At 45.1% G+C, this 20,412-nt stretch overlaps 1 protein-coding gene across 1 annotated transcript in view; it reads right to left on the bottom strand.

Moving 5' to 3' along the window:
- The window catches only part of CREB3L2 (cAMP responsive element binding protein 3 like 2), a 113,369-nt gene that overhangs the window by 26,561 nt on the left and 66,396 nt on the right, over window positions 1-20,412 (bottom strand). Inside the window, exons 3-5 of the mRNA XM_019544664.1 lie at window positions 4,522-4,682; window positions 2,469-2,556; window positions 515-693 (exon numbers count right to left, since the gene is read on the bottom strand). Coding sequence (XP_019400209.1) covers window positions 515-693; window positions 2,469-2,556; window positions 4,522-4,682 — 428 coding nt within the window. The remainder of the gene's footprint in view (window positions 1-514; window positions 694-2,468; window positions 2,557-4,521; window positions 4,683-20,412) is intronic.

The raw sequence follows: 20,412 nt of genomic DNA on the forward strand, positions 1-20,412 counted from the left end.
GGAGGAGGCTGCAGGTTAGGGCTCCCTGGCTTCACAGATCTCCTTTTGCCTATTCTCAGTTTCATCCACCCACAAATGGGGGGTGGGGAGGAGAAAAATGCCCAAAGAAATTCAACTTCTAAAAACACTCAGCATTCTGAGTCCACTGAAGTCATTGGTAAAACTCGCACCGACCTGAATGGGATACAAGTTAAATTAGTGAGGAGGACAGGACTGACAACAGTGATAGAATTAATTACCTAACCCCCAAGACAGTGTCAGGCAATCCACTGACGCATGGGCTGCCTGGATCTTTATCAATTGGAGCACCTTTAATGACAAATAAACAGTATGTGCCATGTGAGAAATGGCATCACCATTTTACTTCAAGCTCACATGACACTGGTGGGAACACCAAAGCCTGACAACTAGATTTGGAGACTCACTCAAAAGAAATTTTGTTTGTCTCTGAAAAAGGGGTAACAAATTGGCACATACAAGGTAACAAAACAAGAGGAGGTGCCCCCCAACTTACATGTGGTGCTGTCAGGAGGGGGGAATTGGAGAGGGATGAAGCTGCACGTGAGGTCGCTTTAGCTGTGGCTTGTAGTTGGATTGGACTTGATGGAGGAAGGGATCTGGTTGGACTCTGCCCACCCTCAGAGTCACTGCCATGGCTGCTGGGAGGGGTTGGAGGCAAGTGCAAATTCACTGCTGAATGGGAAAGAAGAAACAAAAACAAAGACTTTCATCATAAAAGGCCAAGTCAGGTGTTCTCAGTAAACTACCACCAGCTTTAAAAAACTAGGGGCAAGTCAAGACTGAGGGCCATTTGTTAACAAGCTGACAGCTGAGAAGTGGAACCTTTGAATGTGCAGGGTCCCCAAGCAGAGACTTGTCAATGCAGAGGCACCCCCGGCCTTTCAGAGAGGCTGTAAATAGTCATGGTCCTGAAACATTTAGTCTAGCAGCAGACGGTTATTTGGAGGGTTAAGCAGTTTTGTTCTGTTGGGGTGTATCAAATGGATAACCCTTGTTACTGCAGAAAGAACTTTCCCCATTCCCTGCCAGCTAGTTCTGTGTGGGAGCCCAGTTTGAGCCCATGGCACCTCTGCTGATATTGCTAACCTGGGTATTACTTAGTGTCAAATTCATAGGAAGATCTCTTATGTGGATACCTGTCCAGAAAAAAGCAGGGCAAACTCACTCATTTATTTTTCATAGGCCACCTAGCAGATGCCCATAGTGGCACTGACTTAGAGTTGCTGTTGACCTGGGCCAAATTTTAAATGACCGCAAGTGAGAAGGAAAGCTGAGGGTTCAACTTACCATTCCATTCATACTATGTAAATTGAAGCTTAAAATGTAAAGCAGGTAGTGTGGGAGAGAAGAATGAAATCAGGAAAGCTGATTGTCTAGACTGGTCCTTTAATCATCTACTGTCACTACCATCAAGTGGCCAGTACCTGACACACACAAGATAGAAATCCCCTTAATGCAACCAGCCACTGGTGTAATGCTATATATTTAGGGTGACAATATGTCCTGTTTTAGCCAGGACAGTTCCGGATTTCAGAGGCTGGTTTTGGCCAGCTGTTGGGAATTAATAGGCATCCTGCAAAAACAGGGGCACAGGGCACAGTCTGCAGTATGTGACAGAGTGCCTTGAAGCGGGGCAGGCAGGCTGGCATGCAGCCCCACCCCCCCAATCTCGTGAGAGCATGGAGGGGTAGAGGTAGGGGCAGTGTCTGATATTTCCCCAGTTATGTCCCAGATTTCTATATGGTCAGCCTACTTATATTAGGCTAAGTACTGGCTGACCCCTACCTACCACCAAGCCAATTACTGCACTCCCTGCAGCAGTTTTGCTCGGCCTTATCTGACACAACAGTCAGAAAATTATCTACTCACAAATACAGCCAGATCCCTTGACATTTTGTGGCAAATGATTCCACAAGCTACCTGACTTCCTGTTGCACAAAGTTGTATGTTATCTTTGGGTACAGGTCTTTTTGGTCTATGTTTGTACAGCACAGAGTACAATGAGATCCTGACTTAGTGAGGACATCCAAGACACTACAATCATTTGTGCACCTGAACTGACTTCCTGCTTACTTTGTCACCTCATCCCTTTATCTCTGTGCCATCTGACAAAGTAAAAAAAGGACACTCAGGTTCCACTTTTCTGAACGTCTCAGTCACATCTAGTCAAAATACATCTGTTTTCTATGCTAAATAAATTCTATACCTTCAGGATTTGAGTTCTCTGAAAACTGTCCAATCAGTTACATGATAAAGATAGAGTAGATTCATATTCTTTAGACCCTTATGTTTTTTTTGGAAGCCGGAATCTGTTCCCTAGAAGGTGTCCCAACTTTGTCTGGAGACAAAACAGCTGGCTTTCCAGTTCTCGTGGCTAAACAGGTTCAGCTTTATTCATACCACATTCTGGCCATCAGTACAGTAGCTTGGGCTAGTAATTAACAAACCTTCCTTAGAAGAGAGGTTCAGGAATTGATCCACTTCATGTGGCTCCAGTTTAATCTCTGGAAGAACTTTCTGGCTCAATGGTTTACTCTAAAGGAGAAAGCATGGGGTAGGGGGCACAAAGTTAAAATGCAAGAAGGACAGAGTCAGTTTTTCCATAAACAGACAGGCTTCACTCGCCTCCCCATCTGCATCAGAGAGCTTTTTATTGCTTCCCTGTAACTTATTAACCCAGGTAAGTGAGACTATTGCCCTGCAACTATTTGCTGGGCCCTCCATTACTACTATATTTACTTAAATAAAAGATCACTTCTCAGGATGACATTTCAGACTGAAAGGCACACTCCAATTACTTTACTTGATAACAGCGCTGCCACTAGGATTTGCCTGACAACTACAGAAGATTCTGAAGATAGAAAGCACTTTTCTTTTGCGGGAAAAGTCTGACAGCCTGGATAGGTCAGGGCACTCGGCAGTACCAGGGCAGTATCAGGGGAGCTATCATCCGGGAGCAAGATCAGGGTGTTTATCAGTAAGAGTCAGGATATTGGACCCAAGTTCGTTTTGCAAGTGAAGGAGCAGGGGGGAAAGAGAGTAGGTAAAGGCAGACCAACCAACAAAAGTTACAGGCCTATGCTGGAAGGGGATGCAGTCAGGCCAAGGACATAGTGTTGCTGCACACGATTGTACCCGGCGGTTCTTTGTAATCCAGTAATTCCCAACCCAAGCAAATCAGCCCTGCTTATCATGGCACCCAGTATAATCAGAAGCGTCACTGGGTAATTTGTAGGACCACAACAAAAGGATGCCTATACACATGCCTTGAGGCTGTACACACATATAAATACCCTTTAATCATCTATATATGATTTATTGGGTCTGCTGGAGCATGCTGCAGCACCATGTGCATCAGCGTCTCAGCGCTTTAAACTGGTGGCAGGGGCACTTTAACTATAGCTTGAACCATAACCCCCCACCACCTTTTATTAGCACGGGGACCCTGATGCATGTGATGCTCCAGGCACTTTAATAAAAGCGCCCCTTGCCCCCGAGCACATGTATAAAACACCCAAAGAGTAAAAGTTAATCAAGTAACCCATCAGTACAGGCAAGCAGACAGGTGCCTAGGACCACCAAAGTAACCAAAGAAAGAGGTTACTCTGCTTACGATAACATGACATCTCAACTATAACAGGACCGTATACTGCAGATGGTGCATTCAGATTTACAAAAATTTCAGATTACAAAGTGAGGCCTGCCACTCCTACCTGCCTGGGAAGTGAATTAATTTGTATGCAATATTTCTGATACACAACCAAGAATGTTCATTTTTAACAGGGCCTGTTGCCTAATCTCTCCGCAGTGCAAATGCTGGATATGACCAGCCCCTTCACCATTGCAGCTGGGCTAGGGGGAGAGCAAAAGGTAGGAATTCAATCAACTTAGCTGGTTGGAGCATTCAAAGCTAAACCTTGGTCATTGCTTGAAGGCTGTTGAATCTGTGGTCACAAATGCATCTGGAACACTCCTTATTAGGCCAATTGGACTGGGAGCAACAGCAACTTGACAGGATCGCTGAACACTGAATACAAAAACTAAGGGACCTAGCAAACCTGCACTGATGTAGCTCTAGAGACTGCAAAGTGTGGTACAGAAGTTCTTACTACAGTTTTTGGCTACTCAATCTTAAAGCGAGTTTTAACAGCTTTGGAGGCAAGTCATTATGGGTGATGGGGGGTGTGTAGCTTGCCACAAATTCAACAACAGGACTAACAGATTAGCAATTCTAGGAAGAACTGGTTCACCAGAGATTGAGTGAGCATCTGTAAAAAGGCATGAACTGCAGGCTATTATCCTGCCAAGGCACAGCCAACAGCAGTAGAAAACACCAGTTAATAAACAAATACCTGCAGTATTTGGTTGGCAACACCAAACCATAATGTATAGCATGGCTGAGTTCACAAACCTGGATATCAAAAATGCTATGCTGATATACGAAGCATTGTGGGAACCTGCACTAAAACTAGAGATGCAGGAAAATATAAAACCAAGTACCGTGTCATCTGTCTGGTCATCTTCACCTTCCAGTGACGCGGGTATGACATTGAGGCTGACTGAAGGCGTAAGGCCTGAGGCCTCACCCAATATCGGTTCGGTCTTTATGGATGATGAAGTCAACTCTGCACTCAGACACCATTCCTCATTTTCCAGATCAGCTGCCAAGGAGAAAGAGTTTATGGGAGAGTTAAAACAAACACAAAACCAGAGTGCCTCTGCTGTGATGAAGAGCAACCAAGAAATTTTCACCACTAATCAGTGGAACCCCACTAGGGTTACCATATTTCCAGTTTCAAAAAAGAGGACACCTGTTGAGGTTGGGGATTGGAGGCAATACGATTGTGGGGGGACAGTGATATGCCAGTGTCCTGCCCCTGCCCCTCAATCCCAAGCCACAGCTCCCCCCCAGCCCTGCTGCCGCCCCTCATTCCTGACCCACAGTACCCCAGCCCCAGACCATGCTGGTGCCCCTCAATCCCAACCCACAGCCCCCTGGCACCACGCTACTGACCCATGATTCCCCATCCCTTAGTGCCCCTCACTCCCAACCAACAGCTCCCTGCAGGGTCTCCTGAATGCCCTGCCCCTGTGAGCACATGTACCGGCCCTGCTGGCTGGGCCACGCAGCTCTGCTGCTCCCAGAAGGGTCCCTATGCCCTCTTTCCCTACTGGTGGGGCAGGTGCCTCCCCCACCTCCCCTGCCCTGCTGCAGTCCTAGCATCCAGACAGCTTCCCCCAGGTACCCACCCTCCACTCACACACCCACACAGCCTCCCCAGACAGTCCCCAAGCCCTGGCCCTTCAACCACTTCCCCCCCATAGACTTACCTGCATGCAGCTGCTCCCACCACCCTGCCTGGCTGCATGCTGGCCATGTGCATGTGCACACAGATGCACATGGCGTCCCCTGCCTCCAATTGCCTTCCCTCACTCCCCCCAGCCCCAAGCGACTCCTTGCTAGGACAAGGCAGAAAGCACTGGGGGGGAAAAAAAAAAAAGCTTTGATCCCGAGCAGAGCACAAGCCCAAACATTTGCTGATATTTTAAAAAACTGCCTAGACGGAGATGGGAGGACCCAAAAAGAGGACATATCCAGGAAAACCCGGACGTATGGTAACCCCACACGTAACTACCAAACTACTTCACACCTAGTCAACCACACCATTTCATAATTGTAAATCTCATTTTAGCCCCAGGACACAGGGAGGAGAGGGAGACAGAACTAATCCCTTTCAACTGCCAACAGCTGCTAACAGACAACAGAGCAGGATTAAACATGCCATTGGAGAAAGCAGCCAGGGAGTCATCTTCGTCACAGGCCAATACCTGCTGAGCCAGTTTTGTTCCTACCAGCATCTGGACAGCCTTTTGCTCTTTCCACAGCCTGCAGTAGTTTCATAGTTGCTGAGATTGCATTATGCTTTTCAAGAAGCAAGAGGTTTTCACTTGTGCAAAAAATCAGGATTTTCTCCCCAGGGTTTCATTTAATAAGTGTAAAAGAGGGTAATGGCTTTCGTGATTACACAGGAGCTTTGGTGCCATAGTGATTATGTTAATTTTCTCCCCGGAGCAGCCGGGAGTCACAACAGAAGATGTGTATTTTGACTAGAAGCAATGAAATGTGCATCGTGTACTGGCAAAACCCATTAACAGAAAGCTCAGAGATCAAGTGCAGCATTTTGCCGGACAAAACTAGATTCCTCACATTCTGGGCCAGGATTTGGCATGACTGAAAAGTTATGGGGGGAAAGGCGGACGACAAATAATTGCAGAGCTTCCAGTGACACCTGTGGTCAATGAAATTTGTGAATGACAGACAGCCTGTGGAGGGAGCCATAGTTGCTTGCCTTGTCCCAAAAAAAGAAAGTTACCATGGTTAGGCCCATGGGAATAGAAAGGTAACAACTCAAGCTTTAAACACAGAAAATCCCTGCCATTACACACACAAATGAATTCTAACCACTACATTCTGCTTAAACACTTTATTGCTGTAGTTCAGTTCTAAAAACTATTCATCCCTCTTGCTTCAGAGTGGCTGCATTTCAGCAGCGGGTAAAGCTGCCTTAACAGTGTTTGGAAGAAACATGCTATAGCAATCAGTTAAAAATTGAGTCACGTAGCATAAATGTATAGGGAGGCGAGAGTTTTTATTCTTTCTGCTGCTTCTCCATTCTGCCTCCACACACAGTACTTACTGCATATATAGATTCGAAACAAAGCAGAAACCTTTGCATGCGTGTACATATTATGTCAAACATATACTCCACATATGTGTGTGTGTAAATGCTAAAATCCTAAACTCTTCTGTGTATCATGAATATCTATATAAAATATAGATAATATAATAATAATATAATATAATATAAATATATAAAAGCAGAACCTAGTAGTTAAGAGTGTGCGTGTGCATTTGAATGGCAGGGATTTTCTGTTTTTAAAAGTCCGAGTTGTTACCTTTCTATTCATACATACGCATATATACATATATACACATATACATACATACACACACACACACACACACATGCATGTGTGTGTATTCATAATACACAAACAAGTATAATTGATTTATCAACAGCATGCCACTCAAATATGCTCAGAGCTGCACACTACACTTCATCCAACACTGAAACGCAACCACTATGAGCCAAAAACACCGCATACAATAGTGAAATTCCTTACACACTTGGGCAGAATGAAATTCCTGAGAGTTCAACTGCAAACAGGCAATGAAACCAGAACAAATGAGCAGTCTCTAATGTTTCTGCAGCCCACTGATACAAGCACTGCATGCTGTGTTGCTGGCAGCTGAGTGCCCGGAAAGAGAGAGACACAACATGCAGCTCTGATGCTAGCAATTACTTTGTGGTGTAACGCAACCTATATTGCTGGCAAGGGAAGGTGTAATTTGAATAAAGACACACCAAGGAATTAAAAATGAAAATATATATCCTGTAATCAGAAACTTGAAACAGTAATCCCAATTCTGCCAGGAAAAGTAACTGATGGCTCTTAGCCTTTGCTATACATATTTAAAATGCCTATGCCTGAATTTTTCAAGGCAGCTTAAAAAGAAAATATTTAAATATTTACAGGAAAAGGCAATCTTATCCAAATATCAACTCATACAAAGGATACCACATGCTCGCAATTTTACCGTTACGATAGAAATCGTAGAGAAGTAGGGCTGGAAGGGACGTGTAGTCCAACCCCCTTATCCCTATCCAAACCATCCTATACAAACCATAATCGAAACTCTACATTAACTACCAATCAACCCTGACAACGCAGACCTAGCATCCTAACCTGCCACACATAAAAGAGGGGAACCATGGCAGGCAACATCCTCCATACACCTCCTTCCCCCACTACAGGGGCTATACCTATTCTACCAAACAGCTTTCCCTTCAGTTTACTGCATGGACCATTCATATGAGACCTCCAAAATCCTTGTCCAGACCCAAAAAATCCTGTAGTACACTTGATTAAAAAAGTGTTAATTTTGGTGGACTCAGCCTAAGTATCCCGTCCCTTTAATTGTACTGTGGTGTCCTATGCATCAGTTTGTTTTCTTCTCTCCTCACCAAAAGATGCTGCTTCTTGGAAGTCATTCATTAATTGTCATTTGTAAGCAACTTTTGGGAAAACAGGCATGGTATTCTGCACAAGCAGGCCTCAGTGCCTTCCAAGATATGCATGGCAGGACAGAAATGCAGCCCTGAGCTCCTGGGGGAAAGAGGCCATTCCCTCTGGTCTCTGCTGTGTGACTTTCTAATCTGATTTCACTTTCAGAAAGGCTTGGCTGCCACAATAGAGGCAATATGTAATCATTCTTAATCACTTTGCTCCCCTGGAATCTGATCCTGCTCATAACTCTGAGGCCCTTAGGAAAAGCCACTTATTCTGCAGAAACAGTTTGAGAGAGATTCTAGACACGAAAAGCCAGTTTAACCAGTAAGATACTCATCAGGGCATGAAAAGTTTAGCAGTAAGTGACATGCTATATTTAACATGGACATCACTATGGAGGAACCTTATCTAGTTCTTTTCTTGACATCAGCTCAAAGAGTGACACTGAGAACTAGACCCACCTAACCATCCTCTGCCTCCCTCCCCCACATCACTGTTACACTAACCACCATGCTGGTGTTGAGCCAGCCTTACCTTTTCTTTACCTCCAGATCTTTAAAGGCACCTGGGAGCTCTCATCATATCAAAGAAAGCTCCAGATATTTCCCTCCACTCCCCTCCTCACCCATTCCACAGACCTGGAACAGAGTGGATCAATATAGCTGATGATCTTTTTACAAGAACCATATTATAATAAAATTCCCATGGGACTGGGAGAAAGTCTACTAGGAGGTGTTCGCTATAATAAGGTTAGTCAATCTGCTGCACCCCAAAACTGGTTCCTTCTGTTAGGACTGTAAAAAAGCTGGATTTTGTTATAATAAAGTTTCATCATAGTATTGAGGAGTCGTAGTCACATATTACAACCCAGAACTGCTATACTTCACTTATAAGTTTTTGGGTCTAAGACAAAAACAAGAGACAGAGGATAGATGGATCTGGGCAGATGGGGAAAATGCAATGAAATAACATGACAAAGGTTGATCAGCACAGTAGAGAGTGGTCTTGGCAGCGCATTCCTCATTGCATTTCTTTGTCGACATCATGGTTGAGGCGGGACTTACAAAGACATTTGAAGAACAATGAAATGACTTTGTGGGTGCCTACAGCAAGGCATGTCCAATTGTGAGGAGCAAGACAAGGGAAAGTCGTAAGCAATGGAGACAGTATAGCCCAACTGGAGGTGGGAATCAACTTTTCAAAACGGAATTAGAAGTGATCAGTAGGGAGGGAACAAGCCCATGGAGGGCTCTGAAAGCAAACAGAAGCAGCTGCTGCTGGATAGCATAAAGTAAGGAGGGGGTGGCCAATAGAATGACGCAAATGGCAACAAAATATTGTAGTCAAAGCAACACTGAGGAAGACAAACTGCAGCAGCAGCAGTCTGAATAGACATGACCAAGGCAAGATTGCATCTGTCAAGGCCAGAGAGAAGAACGTTGTGGCAAATAAGATGTGAGATGACAAGCTCTTGGGCAAAGAGTTGTAGCAATATGGATGGACAGGAAAAGCCATAACCAAGTCTTCTGAAATCTGACTCCAAACACCAGAGTTTCTATAGGAGGTAACTCCTTCTCCAATGATTTCTAGAGTTCCCATGAGCTCACAGTGTTCTTTGACATGCCAGAGTTCTACTACATATCTACATTTCAGATGATACTTACCTACCTAGGAGCAGATCCAAATTGCTCCCACAGGATTTAAGCAGAATCAAGTACCCCACACACACACATCCTAGCCCCACCTCCAATGTCACTACAGTGGCTGCAAAACGAATTTTGCACGTCAATTCATTATGCACCGCTACTTTTGCAGATTCCTAGACACCTAGGCTTGGACTTACGATCATACTCAGAAGCAACTAGGTGTCTAACTCCCATCTAAAACTTAGCTACAAACCAGATTAGGCACCTCCCCTAAATCCAGTGTTAGGTTACTATTGGGTCCACCTAAGGCCAAGGCTACAGACTCCAGTGGCAGTCATAGTAGTAGTAGTACGATGAGGGTGCCCTCATCTTGCACAAAAACCTCGCAGTTGGAACACTAGCCCAGGAAATGGGTGACCCAGCTTCTAGGCCCTCTTCCCCATTGCTACTTCCCAGGAAAGTGCCTTAACTAGCATGCTATAGATAGGCTGAATAGGGGCACTCTCCATCCTTCTTTTTGATGCTGGGCTACCAAAACCATGAATGCAAAAATCATGGGGCCATAAAGAAAACAAGCGAGAACCTGCCTCTGCATTCCCAGTGCTAAAAAAGTGTTTCACTAGGAGAGGGGGAGCCCCATGTTTCTGTCTCAATTGCCAGGGATTTTTCTGTTTCTTAGCCAATGACAAAGTGGTCCCACATACAGAGACTAGAGCTCAGGACTCCTCCTTCCTAGAGCTGTAGCTCAACCATGGAAGTGAGGGTACTAATCTGTAAGGAACTATGTGGAGATAAAACTGGAGTTACCAGGTAAATACAAGATATAAAAGTGCCCTAGGTATTTACAGCATGCTTTATCACCAGGCTATTTGAGGACTGCACAAGGTTTAGAAGTACAGCAAGAGCTATCCTGGTGACACTAAGTCTGCTTCTCTGTCCTCAGTGTAATCCAGGCCTCTGGGTCAGATCACAGTTTGTTTTCCATCCCACACCAGGTTCAATCCTTTAGTGTTATGATGGAGCACGTAGACGGGTTTCATGCAGGACAGCACAGCTGAACAGTCCTTATTTGAACTCCTCGTAATTACTATGCCCAATAGAGTGGGGGAAGGGGAGAAGACGTGTCTGGAGGAGGAAAAAATAATAGCAATTTTGTGCACATCTAAAATCCAGGGCTGAAATTTCCAAGTGACTAAGGATTCAGTCACACTATTCTCGTTTCCTCTTGACTGTATGTGCCCAATGGAAAACTAAATTCCCCTGTGGGCTTTACACGTCTCAACCCAACTCTCTCTCCACAAAACACAAATCAAATGATGATGTTACATTAGAATTCGCCATAAAATAGGATGTGGGTACCTAACTGCCATACACTCCTTTAAAAATCCCAGCTATAGCAACCTTGCCTACATGAGGTTTCTTGAAAGCCTGCATTCAACTGACAGCTGTAACTGACAGGCACTAAAAAGTCCTCATTGTGGATTATTTGCTAAGAATCCTTGTAAAAGAAATGAAGTTGGAGGGGAAAAAAATGGCAGTTGGGATTTGAAGGCTTTGCTTACAAATTTCTTTTTGTTCATCCACCCCCCATATCTGCGGAAACCGGAGAGAAAAGTCTCCCTTGTAGCTAGCAGCCAAGCGTGGAAGTAAAAACCTCTCCACTTCCTTTTTCCCCTTGAAGCAACTCCAGAGCTTTGAAAGTAATGGGGAGAAATGGACTTTAAGAGTATTATTAAAAATACAGACTTAAAAAAAAAAATGCCTCTGTGGCATTAACTTACAATGTATGCATATTTGTCTCAACGAACATGCATTTCTGCATTTTAGAAAAGCAACCTCCACACAACACGATGCGTGGATTTATTTGATAAAGATAACCCACACTTCTCAGGATGATGACAACGTTTTTCCTCCTACCTTGTTCTGTACAGAGCACGTATGGTATGGGGGTGTCTAGCAATGCTTACCTAACCTCTAACAAAATCTGAGGTTTATTTAGTAACAGAGCTCCAAATGCATTTAAAAAAAAAGTCAAAGCTAATCCTTCAATCCTTCCCACCCTGTACACGCACCACATACTGTCTCTGCTTCACATAACTTAGAAAGTTTGGAGCATCACTTTGCTTTCTTTGTTTCCTCTATTACTGATACACAGAGAAGATAAGGAATACTCACGACTGTCAACCCCCTTACCCCAGGCAAGCACTGTTCAATAGTGGAATTTAGCCAACTCCAACAGTCCATTTACAGCACTAGCATGCCCAATGACACGAGCATGCCTACAATCCCTTTTTGCTGGATAAGTCCCAAGTAAAAGGTATGCAGGCTCCCACATGGACAAGTTGATCTATTCATTTATTTCCTTGTCACAAAGGATGTGGATAGATAGCTACTGCTGGAAAAATAAAGCTTTACTAGACGAACTTGCCCAGAAGTGCTAAAAACTGAAAAAAATATCCCAAAGTAGAAGGCGAGATAGTCTGCCTGAAGTCAGACAGAAGGGCAGGGCGTCACCTTAGGATAAAAGCCAGACATTATTTTAGCCTTGATGTGGCCTTGGTTAGGCTGGGATATGACCTGCATCAAAACAGAGCAGCCCAGCCATCTACATACTAGGCTTAAATGCCAATTAATTCAAATTAGCCTGGATTGTTCTGAAGCAAACTGTTAATCTGAATAATTCACAGGTACTTAATGTGGGACAACAGGGCTTGTCAGCTTGTAAGGTCTGGAGTTTGCTGCAAGACAAGCCACTCAAAGCTGAACACTTTTATCTGTTTTTAACCTTAGAAAGTAATTGGTTCAGAGAGGCAGGAGCTTCCTTAGGCAACAACCTACTTCATCTGATGCCATGAGAGGATGGATAGAAAATAAAAGCTTTTCTGTAGGAGAGGAAGGGAAGCTGTTAATGGAGGTAATAAGTGGGTCAATTAGATCAGCTGAGATAAACATAGTTAACACCTAATGGAGGAAACAGAATAAGAAACCATGATCCCTGTTGAGAGCATCCTCTCAACAGTCAGGTTAACAGTCAAGTTAGTTTTTTAAAGGGTTTTTTTTGTGGGGGGTTTAAAAACAGTTACTCTGAGGTCACCTGGTGCATGACACTAAATGCTGAAAGCTGCAAGGGAAGGGGGACAAGGGATAGATCAGTTTGGATAGGCCCTGCATGAATACTCTCTCTCTTAGCATCTTCTCTCTGCCACTGTCAAATACAGAATACTGAGCTAGATGGACCTGCGATCTGACCCAATATAGCATCTCTATGGAAAAAAGCATCAGGAAAAACTTCTTACCTATTAAAACAGTGAGAATACTGCCTAGAAAAGTTGTGGATTCTCTGTTGCTAGACATGTTCAAGAAGAGGTTGGACAGTCACTGGTTGGGGATGATCTAGGAATAACTATGCCCATGTTCTACTTGGGTCTTTTCCATGCTTCCAGGCTTTGCTGGTTCCCACATGGGGCTGGGAAGGAAATCTTTCCTCCTGACTTCCCCCTCCCGCTACACAGGTCAGGGTTTTTATATGCTTTCCTCAGAGACGCTGGGTATTGACTGCAGCCAAAGCTGGGGATTGTGACTGGGATGTGTCAATATTCCTACCAGGACTCAAAACCAGAGTGTGTAGATCAGTGGTCTCCAACCTTTTTAAGTAGGTCACCTTTGGCATTTAAAAGCAACTCAAGATCTACTGTGCACCACTGCCACCCTCCCTCAGCAGGTAAGTCTGTGAGGAGGGAAGTGGGGGACAGATCAAGGCAGAGGGAGAAAAAATTTGGGGGTGCACCTGCCCAGCAAGTAAGTCCCACCCAGCCAGGGCCCCACTCAAATTTACCACTGCTCCTGCTGCTCCTGCCTCTGCGGCACTGTCCCTTACCGCAGAGGCCTCCCTCTAGTCCCGCCCCTTGCCTCCCCCATGAACTGACCTGCTGCGCTAGGATGTGCGTGCATGCACACGGGCACTTAGCCCCCCATCCCAGCCTTGGATCAACTCCAAGATCTACCACAAGATGCTCCAAGATCTACTGGTAGATCGAGATCCACTGGTTGGTGACCACTGGTCTAGATGGAGGGTCTTGCCCCTCTACTCAGATCAGACCAATCACTGTATTTGGGGTCAGGAAGTAATTTTACTCCATGATCAGATTGGTATAGACTGCGTGGGTTTTCCCTCTCTGCAGCAGAGGCCATGGCCCTCTTCCTGGGATCTCCTGAGCATACATTAACAACCTTTACAGCAACAGGATGTTGGCCACTATGCTCCCCTGCTTTACCTGTGCCAGGTTAGGGTGTTGTGTTGTGTCACAGTTGACTGTGTAGTTCTGCTAAGAGGTTAGACACTGAATTTGCACAGGATGCTTTGGACAGGGATGATCCTGCCTCAGGCAGGGGACTGGGTTAGATGACCTATGGAGGTCCGTTCCAGCTTCACTTCTCTAGGATTCCATGATTCTATGAATAACAGAGACAGCACTACAAAAATTATTAACACATTTGAAGAGCTATATGAAGAAAGTTTGTTCATTATTTTCCTGACTTTCTCCACCCCTTACAGTAAAAGGCACAGCCCCTTAAAAAAAAAAAAAAAAAAAAAAAAAAGTAATAGTGGAAGTTGGTGACATTTGACAGCAGGTACACAACACTGCCAAGAAAAGCTGCAGACCAAAGGTCTACATTACAAAAGGGATATAACTTGTCCCATTGTAGATTCAAAAGTCTATGGGCAAAATGCCTATCCTTGATCTTAAAGAGAATCCACCCAGCTGTAAACCAGTAAATTCCCTGCAGAGATCCTGCCCATTTAAAAAGCCCTGTGCATGCTGCTGGAGGTATCACTCATTGCAGAGTACAACATTCCCACTCAGAGCCTGACTTGCACTCTATCCCAGCCTCCAGAAAGTTAGTGCATCCCTTCTGTAGGAATAACTGTTTCCTTGTCCTCTCTGTCCCTCCCCGACCTTACAATCCAGTCTCTCATCAATCCCCCCTGCTGCTCCCTGCTCCCCCCACGGCAAGTCCCCATCCAGACAGTAGCCTCATTTGTGACTGTAACATTAGACACCCATGCCACCACCCTATCCCACCCCCACCAGGTGAGAGGCTGCATTCATCTACAAATAGTTTCTTTGACAGATTTCCAGATGGCATTTTTCTCCCCTCTCACACACTCCCACTGCTACCACCACAGATAATGAAACTGAAGTCGTTCAAGCAGGCCTGACAAAGAAGCCCCTGTTTGACTACCAAGCACCGGAGGCTTTTTTCAAACTGGCAGAAAAGGGAAATCAAATAGAAAAGGAGAGAGAAGGCAAGAGGAATGAGTGACAGGGATAGAGAATGAGCCCATATGACAGAACTGTTTTCTCTTTTGAGAGTTATTACCAGTTGTGCTGGTATTTCCTATTCTAAAAATAGGGAATCCCTTTCCACCCTAGTGTAGGCAGGGCAGACAGGGTAGCACCTTAGGAGACTAAATTGACTAGAGAGGAGCAGCTTTCATAGTTGACAGCTTACTTTGTCAGATGCCATGAATGGACTTGCAGAGAGCAAGGGTACCTAACAGAAAAGAATCCATTCGTTTAAATGAATGGTGCCCTCCTCCATTTTTCCCATTCTCTTTTTTTTTCATGAGAAGAAAACAAAAAGAAAGAGAAGAAAGGATACAGATGTCCCGTGTTTGGAAACGCAAGCTACAAAAATCAGCTTTTTACAGTGAGTGTAATTAGTCACTGGACCAGCTTGCAATGGCCTCTAGTATAATATCTCTTACTTGAAGTCTTAAATCCAGATTGGATTACTTCCTCAAAAAGGAAGCTCAAAACAGGAGTTACAGGTTCGACGCAGAGATAACTAAGGCTATAAATGGATTTTGTCCTTGGAGAGGAATCAACAAGGTCAGGATGGGTCCTAACACAGCAGATCTATTTTACTCGGCAATGTCTTTGTCACCCGATGTTTTGCAGTCAAGCCTCTACCCTTCCTAGGGCTTCAGGGACCTGCCCCTGCTGGACAACTTACAAACAAGGAAAAATGGGGTACTCCCTTTTGTGAGGCACATCTAGAGAATCCCCTGGCAGGAGACTCCCTAGGCCCACAAATATTGTGCTGCCACCCTTCCCTTCAGGGGAATTCCTGGGGCCTCCAAGCTCTTGGCTGCTTTGTTATTCAGATGGTCCCTTTAGATATTAAGGGCTATGAATTGTGAACTAACACAACTGTATATTGTAGCATAGACAAGGAATCCATATTTATTGCAGTCAGGGCCTCTCATCTATAAATCTCTCGCCACACTCATAATAAAAGGTCTCTGCACAGGGCAGAGGAGGTCTCCTGCACAGGGAGCAGCCAGGATGAGGGCCTTGGTTTCCTGTTCTAGGACTCCATGTGCTGGAAAGGCAAGCAATAGGAATGCCAATTTGGGAGAGGAGATGGTAACTGAAAGGAAATAATGAGCTAAAGAGAGGAAGCCTGTTAGAAATACTGTAACCTTGGCAAAAGTGGGTTAGATCAGTGGTCCCCAACTGGTCGATTGTGGAGCCTCTTTTGGTCGATCTTGGGCTGAGCGTACATGTATACACACATGCACCTCTCCCCAGCCCAGCAGGCCAGTCTCTGGGGGAGGGAAGGAATAGGGGCCAGATCAAGGCCCCTGCAGTGAGGGATGGAGGGTTCAGCCCAGTCAGAAGCAGGGGAAGGTGACTGGGGCCCCAGCCTGGCCAGGTGGAAGGAGCCCAGGGGACTCATCCAAGGATGCGGGGGAGCTCCCGCTGCTGGGCACACCACAGCAGAGGTCCTGGGGGGTATGTGCCCCCCACTCTGCTTGGGGTGGAGGCAGCTGCTTCTGCCCACTGTACCTCAAGCCCTGTTGCAGCTGACCACGTGCAGGCACAGCTCAGCGTAGCAGCAGGACTCATGCTGGGTGGGGCCAGGCCCGGCCAGGTCTGGGACTATCCGCTGGTCCAGGGGAATGGGGGTGGTTCTTGCTGCTGGATGCACCTTGGCGGAGGCCTGAGAGGCCTGTGCCCCCCCGCCCCCTCCCACTACTTGGGGCAGAGGCAGCTGCTGCTGTGGGCTGTCCACTATGTCCTGAGCACAGGTGGAGAGGCATGGGTCCCCCAGGGCCTCCACCAGGATGCATCCAGCAACAGAAGCCCCTCCCCCCACCATGCGCCCCTGAACCAGCAGATAGCCCTAGACCCAGCTGGGCCAGGGCCCGACCCCATGGTCCCCCAGGGCCTGTGCTGGGGTGCACCTAGCAGTGGGCATCTCCCTGCATACTTGGATAAGCCACTTGGGCTCCGATCCTCCCACTCACCCCTGCCTCTGCCCCACTCCCTCCCTCACCATGGATGCTTGACCTGTTCAGTTTGGAGACAATTAGGTTAGATTTTGGGGCTGAACTGACCCCTGCATACTGTTCCCCTGAATACTGGTTTTCCAGCAAATGCCTAGTTTATTCAGCCAAGGCAAGTTCAAAGGCAGGGCAACCAAGGCAAAATTCAAGTCTCAAAATATCCCTGGGAGGAAGGCAGATCAGGCTAAGGACAGTGTCAGGAAAAGAGGCCTCTGAGGTTCAGAGGAAATAATGTTCTCAGCCACCTGGATCATAAGGTGAAAGGTACCGATTTAAATTGATCGCTTTATGGAATATTCAATTTAAGAAGGCAAGAGGTGAAGCAGCAAAAAGACCCCACAAGTGAAGCAGTTTCCTGCAAAAAAGAAAATCAGAAGGTAAATAATAATAATAAATCACATAGCAAGTCAGTAACAGTCAGGAATAGAACAACTCTCTCCTGATCTATGCTACCTATCTACTATAGAGGAGCAAGGGAGAAGGCTCCCCTGTCCTCCTGTTACAGTGGTAAGCAACATTTTTAGGCCAGAGTGCCAAAAGCACCCGCAACCTTGACTTGGAAGATTTTGCGGTGCCAGGGGCAGATGGCAGTGGAACCACAAGAGACCTAATCTTTTTTGTGGCAGTGCAGCCCCGGCCCCTTCCCCACCATCCACCTGGAGGTGTGCATACCAAGCAAAACGCCTTCATGCGTCACACTCTGGCACCCAGGCTGGGTGTCGCCTACCCCGGTCCTATTATAATAGTAAATAAGGTTTTTTTCCTTGTAGTTTAAAACTCTCCAAAGAGAATCTAGGTTCCTTAAGTGACAAGGGCTCTTGTTCCCATCTCTCACAGAAATGTCTTCTGCTTAATAAATTATTCAGAATACTACCCTCACAGGAACTCTCTACACCTGCATCCCAGATCTGGGGCTCAAGACTCGGGGGTTAAACAAACTGCAGTGTAAGACAACACTACTGTGATGTGGATGCAGATCAAATGCTAAATTCATCCTATTATCTTAAAATCCCTGTCCCCTTTCCCTTCCCCCACACTTCACACAGAAGTGTGGACTAGGTGGAATACAGCCACAGTTTAGATAAGCAACAGAATATGGTCAGCAAAGTGCAAACAGATAGTTTACAGATCTATATCTATATATATCTAGATATCTAGATATATTGTTTTGTTTTGTTTTTTACAAGTTCTTCCTGAAGATGCCTAATTTAGCAATGCAAGAACAGACTGAACATGCAACCAGATACCAAGCATCTCTTATCTGTAGGGTTCAAAATACCCAAGCTTTGCAATGCACCCATATGCTAGATCTTTTTTGGGTTGATGCTTTCAGAAAATAAGGAACATTGTAGTCAACTTGCAAAACACACAGAAAAGTTGCTCTTCAAGAAATGAACAGAAGTCTTTGTAAGCCGGAAACATTTAAAGAATTAAGAAATATAAAAAGCCAGTATGAAGGTCCAGTCCTTTAACATGCATTTGTGTGGGACTGGATATGATAGCCCAGGAAGTTCCTCCAGTCTTATGCACTCTGTTCTACTCACATCTAAGTAATAGGATTATTTCTATGAGCAAGGTTAAATATTTGCCTAAATAGTGACCAGCTTGGAGTATAAACCTGTCAGCTCTTCAGAGCCTTATAAAAAATCCTTTCATTTTTAGGGCTGAGGAAATACTTTTTGAAATAGCTCTGATAACAAACTGTTTCATCTCAGGTGTGCATCGCCTACTTTCTGCTGTGAGACTTACCAAGTAATTGCCCCAATACAGTAATATTTTACTTGGATAAATAAGCATTAAAATCCTTCTTAGTAGTAGAATAATTAAAAAGAAAGTTTGATGCAATTGTTCCAAATCAAAGATTCTTTAAGGCTTGGCTCAAAGCAAAATAGAAGGAAGCACCTCAATATTTTCTGAAGGTAAATTTGGAACACTTTCAACCAAATAAAAATATTCCAACTTTCCTCAGCTTCCCTTCATCTTCATTGTGGCCTAACAGGCACCATATCGAACCAGAACTCCAGCAACGTGGGTTCTATGTTGCTGATCTGCCTGGGCAACTCAATTTATCTGTTCCTTCAATTTTCCCCATCCACAAAATAAGGGCGGTGCCACAGAACTCCTTTGTAATGCAATGAGATACCTTTGCAACACAGCAAGATTGTATACAATGGTTAAAATCTGTTACGCAGAAGAGGTGAATATTCCATCATTACTACTCCCCAAGATGAAGGGTTTTTAAACCTGAAAGCTTACTATGGAAATTTTTTCCAACTATTTAAGTTGGTCTAATAAAAGAGATCAGATTCACCCAAAGAACCTTGTCTGCCTATGTCCTTAGACCAACACAGCTATAACCTACACCCCTACTCCCCGTGAGACATTTTTTCATAGACATTAGGGCTGGAAGGGACCTCGGGAGATCATCGAGTCCAGCCCCCTGCCCAAAGGCAAGGAAGTCAGCTGGGGTCATGTGTCCTTTTTTTCTGATTAATTTGTACCTCAAATAAACATTTGTGAATTCAGGATGGGGAAATTAGTTCTATAAAGCAACACAAATTACAGTCAAGTTTGACTCTATCACCACATGATCAGAGGCAAACCCAATGGTTCTGAACAAATATGGAGAACGAAGAAATCACTCTCTCAGCTCCCTTCCTATTTGCTTGGGCAGGCAGCCTGCCTCAAACCGGAAAAGGGGGAGGAAGGTCAACATAGTCCACAGTGCTAGCCACAGCTAGCACTCTAGATAGGATGACTAAAAGATTCCCTCCCACAGAAATGCACCAAGAACTCCACGGCCTCCTGACCAGAATCCCACTAGATACTGCGGGTGGAGAGAGCCACCTCCATCCTCCTCGCATGATCTTGGGTCACTTGCAGCTACGACAACACAATTTTCTGGGAAACTGAATTAGAATAGGTTACTACGGAAACAAGCTCCAATTCCTAAGGATATTAAAATGGGCAATGTTATCCTTTAGAAAATTGGATCCGTGGGGGTTGGAGGGGGTGCTCTACATTACTGCTTAGCCTCTCCAGCTCCACCGCCCCCACCTTGCCTTTTATGCAGGTGTCCTCCTTTGGAGCAGATGTATTATGTTTCGTGATTCATCACAACCATGATTCACCATAAGGCCGGGGGCCTCCAGCTACAGTTTCAGCAGTCAGCTGCCCACTCCCAGTACATAAGTGGCAACAGAATGCTAAGTAGCACGTTAGGTAGTGTTACATAACAAAAATACACCACATTAGAAG

The sequence above is a fragment of the Crocodylus porosus genome, unplaced genomic scaffold (genome assembly GCF_001723895.1).
Source record: "Crocodylus porosus isolate Cpor-Errol unplaced genomic scaffold, CroPor_comp1, whole genome shotgun sequence".
In the NCBI taxonomy this organism is placed as follows: Eukaryota; Metazoa; Chordata; order Crocodylia; family Crocodylidae; genus Crocodylus; species Crocodylus porosus.